The sequence below is a fragment of the Oratosquilla oratoria genome, unplaced genomic scaffold, assembly GCF_046742065.1.
Source record: "Oratosquilla oratoria isolate Oo_2021 unplaced genomic scaffold, ASM4674206v1 SCAFFOLD47, whole genome shotgun sequence".
In the NCBI taxonomy this organism is placed as follows: domain Eukaryota; kingdom Metazoa; phylum Arthropoda; class Malacostraca; order Stomatopoda; family Squillidae; genus Oratosquilla; species Oratosquilla oratoria.
The window spans coordinates 1,606,468-1,610,748 of NW_027467711.1; the positions used below are offsets into that span (position 1 = coordinate 1,606,468).

The 4,281-nt window shown below is 41.0% G+C and overlaps 1 protein-coding gene across 1 annotated transcript; it reads left to right on the plus strand.

Moving 5' to 3' along the window:
- The first annotated feature begins 766 nt into the window (after positions 1-766).
- Positions 767-3,259, plus strand: LOC143023372 (uncharacterized). The gene is made up of 2 exons (XM_076181892.1): positions 767-971; positions 1,185-3,259. Exons 1-2 carry the CDS (start codon positions 767-769, stop codon positions 3,257-3,259), a joined length of 2,280 nt encoding a protein of 759 aa, XP_076038007.1.
- Positions 3,260-4,281: the final 1,022 nt, after the last annotated feature.

The following is a 4,281-nucleotide window of genomic DNA, read 5'->3' on the forward strand; positions in this document are numbered from 1 at the left end:
AGTTGGTAATAAATATTGTTAAATGTTATTGTATGCTTTAAATTCATTCACTTCGAAATGTTATGTATGTTCCCCCCTTAGACTAACCTTGACGTACGTAACATTTGTGGGGGCCCGACCGGAATCTGACTCGTTGATCGTAATAAGTCATCGTAATCACTCTGATTCTCTCTAATAGTTTAATAATTGTATTTAACTTGAAATTGAAAAATATTTTCACCTGGAACTTGACTTCTCTCCGCAACGTCTCTATACCTTGTGTGCATTTATTGTGAATCCTGCTTGTACCTGCTTTAAATTCTCTATAAATGGCCAAATAGGGGTAGTTAGTACAGTAGGTTGTTCTATGTATTGTTCTTACCGACAGAAGTGGTGTTCTCCCACATACAGCTTGCAATTGTGACTCCTTTTCCTTGCTTACTATAACTTATGTGAATTTACTTTATGCACGATTACGTCGCTGTAACTTGACCAACCCAAATACTCTACTTTTTACTTAAACTACAGAGTATACCTATGAATAGGGCCCTTGTTTTACAGTAGTGTGGGCTGCTGTCCCCCCTGTTTCCTTTTGGCTTGTTACGAGTAGAACGTACCTTGCAAGAACCTAATTCGGTCTTGCCACTTAAGTTTATGCCAGGTGATAAACTTCATGATACCTGTAAGGCCTTTAGCTTATTCTCGAGTTAACTTGCCAGGCTCTAAGCAGGTTTCACTTATATATATATATATAGAGAGAGAGTACTGAATCTTTTGAATTTAAACCATGGCTAAGCAGAGTGATTTCAAAGCGACTGAGTTTGTGGGTAACCCAGAGATCCAAGAATTCAAAGAGACTAATATTTGTAAGGACGATTTAAAGTATATAGCAAAGACCTTCAATATCTCTTTCAAACCTGACTTAAGGAAAGATGAGCTACGTGCTCTAATTCTAGCTCACTTAGGGGATAAAGATGTCCTCGAAGCTTCACGTTCGTTACAGACTTGAGATCCTAATCTATTACTTGAACTAGAGAAAGTGAAGCTAATGTCTCAACAAATGCAAATAGACTATGACAGAGAAGAAAGAGAAAAGGAGAGAGAAGAAAGAGAAAAGGAGAGAGAAGAAAGAGAAAAGGAAAGAGAAAAGGAGAGAGAAGAAAGAGAAAAGGAAAGGGCTCATGAACTTCAACTTAAGCAATTAGACATTCAAAACAATGCCAACTCTCCTAAAACTAAGACTGATTTGCTAAAGTATGTCAAGCTTATACCTACATTTCCTGATAGTGATCCTGAGTCTTTCTTTAGGGAAATTGAATCCACAGCTCTACACTTTGAAATTCCTAAACCTGACTGGGTTTGGCTTATTAAACCTAAGCTGTCTGATAAAGCACTTAAAGTATGTAATAATGTGGACGATAACACTAATTATGACGAGGTTAAAGTAGCAATTCTAGCTTCGTACTCAATCAGTACAGAAGGATACAGACAAGCATTTAGGTCACTTAATAAACTTCAGTATCAAACTTACCATGAATTTGCCTCTGAGAAATTAAGGGGTCTTAAGAGGTGGTTAAAGTCAGCCAGTGTTAATACTTTTGATGAACTTGTTAATGTTATAGCATTAGAGGAATTTATAAAAAAGATTCCCTACTCTATCAAAATGCACCTCATCGATAGGGGAGAAAATGACCTGATTAAGGCCGCACAGTTGGCTGATGTGTTTTCCCTGGTCCATCGTTCGCCCACCAGGGAGAGGAGAGTGCTCCAGCATAATGTAAAGTCTAATAGTGGGTTTAAGGATGGTGAGCTGGTAGATCAGAGTAATTTAAAAACAAATCTAACCTGCTCATTTTGTAAAAGACGTGGACACCACATAAAACAATGCCCAGACCCTAAATGTAAAGTGTCACAAACTACTGCTCCCAGCAAACCTGTAGCTGCAATTCTGTCTGTGCCAACCAGTAAAACTGCCGATATCTTTCAGCCTTTCCGTTCACTTGGTGCCGTGTCTCTGGAGGATGGTGGCGAGGTGCACCCCATTCGTATCGTGAGAGATACAGCTGCTGCCCAGACGGTTATACTAAAGTCATCTGTTCCTGGTATAGACAGCAATTATACCGGCGAAAGTGTGTACCTCCATGACTTTAACAGCCAGTTTCCTTTGAGATTAGCTCGGGTGCACCTCAGCTGCGGCATTGTTCAGGGACCTGTAACGGTGGCGGTGAGCGAACAACCTTCCCTTCCTATCCCAGACTGTAGTTTACTTCTTGGTAATGACATAGCTGGTGGACTTGTACAAACTCCTGCTCCTATCATTTTGAGTGACACTCCCTTAACGCATAACCCTACTGATGAGTTAGAGCGAGAACAGCCAAATTTGTTCCCTAGTTGTGCGGTAACCCGATCCCAAAAATTAAAAGACACACCTACACATTCACCCCTTCCTCCTCCAAGTGCTATTCCACAAATATTCACTGAACAGAGTTTATTAGAAGCACAACAGAATGACACTACTCTAACTCCCTTACACTCTAAAGTAGTTCCCAAGGAAGATATTCTACATCCTCCATCATTCTACTATCATGATAACATCCTCATGAGACTTTACAGACCACCGCAATTATCAGATGATGACACCTGGGCAGAATGTCACCAAATTGTATTACCCACCAGCTTGAGAACTCCTATAATGGAAGTAGCTCACCAAGGTCTCTCAGGTCATTTAGGAATAAGGAAGACATATCTTCGCCTTCTGAATGAGTTTTATTGGCCTGGCATGAAAAAAGATGTAGCTGAATTTGTTAAGAATTGCCACCCATGCCAGATTGTTGGGAAACCTAATGAAACTATACCACCATATCCATTGCAGCCTATTAAAGTACCTTTTGAGCCTTTCAGTAAATTAATTATAGACATTGTTGGACCTCTCCCAAAGACAAAGAAAGGCAACCAATACATTCTCACCACACTTTGCCCAACTACAAGATACCCTGATACTTTTCCTCTTAAGAATATCTCTGCTAAAACTGTTGCTAATACACTCACTAACTTGTTCACGACCTTTGGAATCCCAGAAGAAATCCAATCAGACAGAGGTAGCAATTTTACCAGTGTTCTATTTGCAGAAGTTCTAAAGCTGCTCGGTATTAAACAAACTCTATCAACAGCTTACCATCCTCAGTCGCAGGGGGCCTTGGAACGTTTTCTTCAGACTATGAAATCTATGATTAGGAAGTTCTGCTGTGAGGAAGACAGAGATTGGGATGAGGGCCTGTAATTTCTTCTATTTGCCATAAGGGAAACACCATCAGAATCCCTAGGGGTCTCACCTTTTGAGTTGCTCTTTGGACGCAAGGTAAGAGGACCCCTCAAGGTCATCAAAGATCATTTGATCTCCTTACCTTCTACAAAGTTAGTCACGGTAAACAATTACATTACCTCTCTTAAATCTAACTTGGATAAAGTTCGTTCTTTTGCCAAAACTAACCTAGCTCATGCCCAGTCTGTAATGAAGACTAACTTTGACTCAAAAGCCTTGGTCAGAGAGTTCAAAGAGGGGGACTTAGTCCTGGCATACATCCCTATCTCTGGTTCACCTCTTAGCGCTAAATATCATGGACCATACAAAATTTCTAAGAAACTATCAGATTCTAACGATGCAATTTCAACACCCGACCGTCGCAAGGCTACCCAACATATTCATGTGAACCTAATTAAACCATATAAGACCACTAGCCCACTACTAGACTATGAGAAACAAGTGTTAGCGGTGAATACTGTACCTAATGTTATGTCTCATACACCTAATAATGCCATGTACATTAATTTTGACAAGATTTTACCGAACATTGACTCCCATCCTACCGATAATTCGCATATACTTGGTAACCTAGTTCCCTACCTTAGTCATCTCACGAATGAACATGCCAATGATGTAACTGAAATCATTCACAAATATGACTCTCTCTTCAAAGATGTGTCCGGCATCTGCAACATTGCCACTCATGACGTGAAGCTTGTACCTGGATCTTCTCCTATTAGGCACAATCCTTATAGAATCCACCCCCAGAAGCGAGAGCAGATGAGGAGTGAGGTCAACTTCCTGCTCGACCACGGATTGGCCAGCCCGAGTCAATCCCCCTGGGCTTCGCCGTGCCTGCTGGTGCCGAAGGAGGGAGGTCAACTTCGCCTGTGTACGGACTATAGGAGAGTCAACTCTATAACTGTTCCTGACGCATATCCATTACCCCGCGTTGACGACCTAATTGACGAGGTGGGAACAGCCCAATACATTACTAA

Coding starts and splice junctions, on each gene's coding strand:
- LOC143023372 (XM_076181892.1), top strand. CDS start 767: ATGGCTAAGCAGAGTGATTTCAAAGCGACTGAGTTTGTGGGTAACCCA. Junction 972..1,184: donor AGATGTCCTCGAAGCTTCAC/GTTCGTTACAGA, acceptor TTAAGCAATTAG/ACATTCAAAACAATGCCAAC.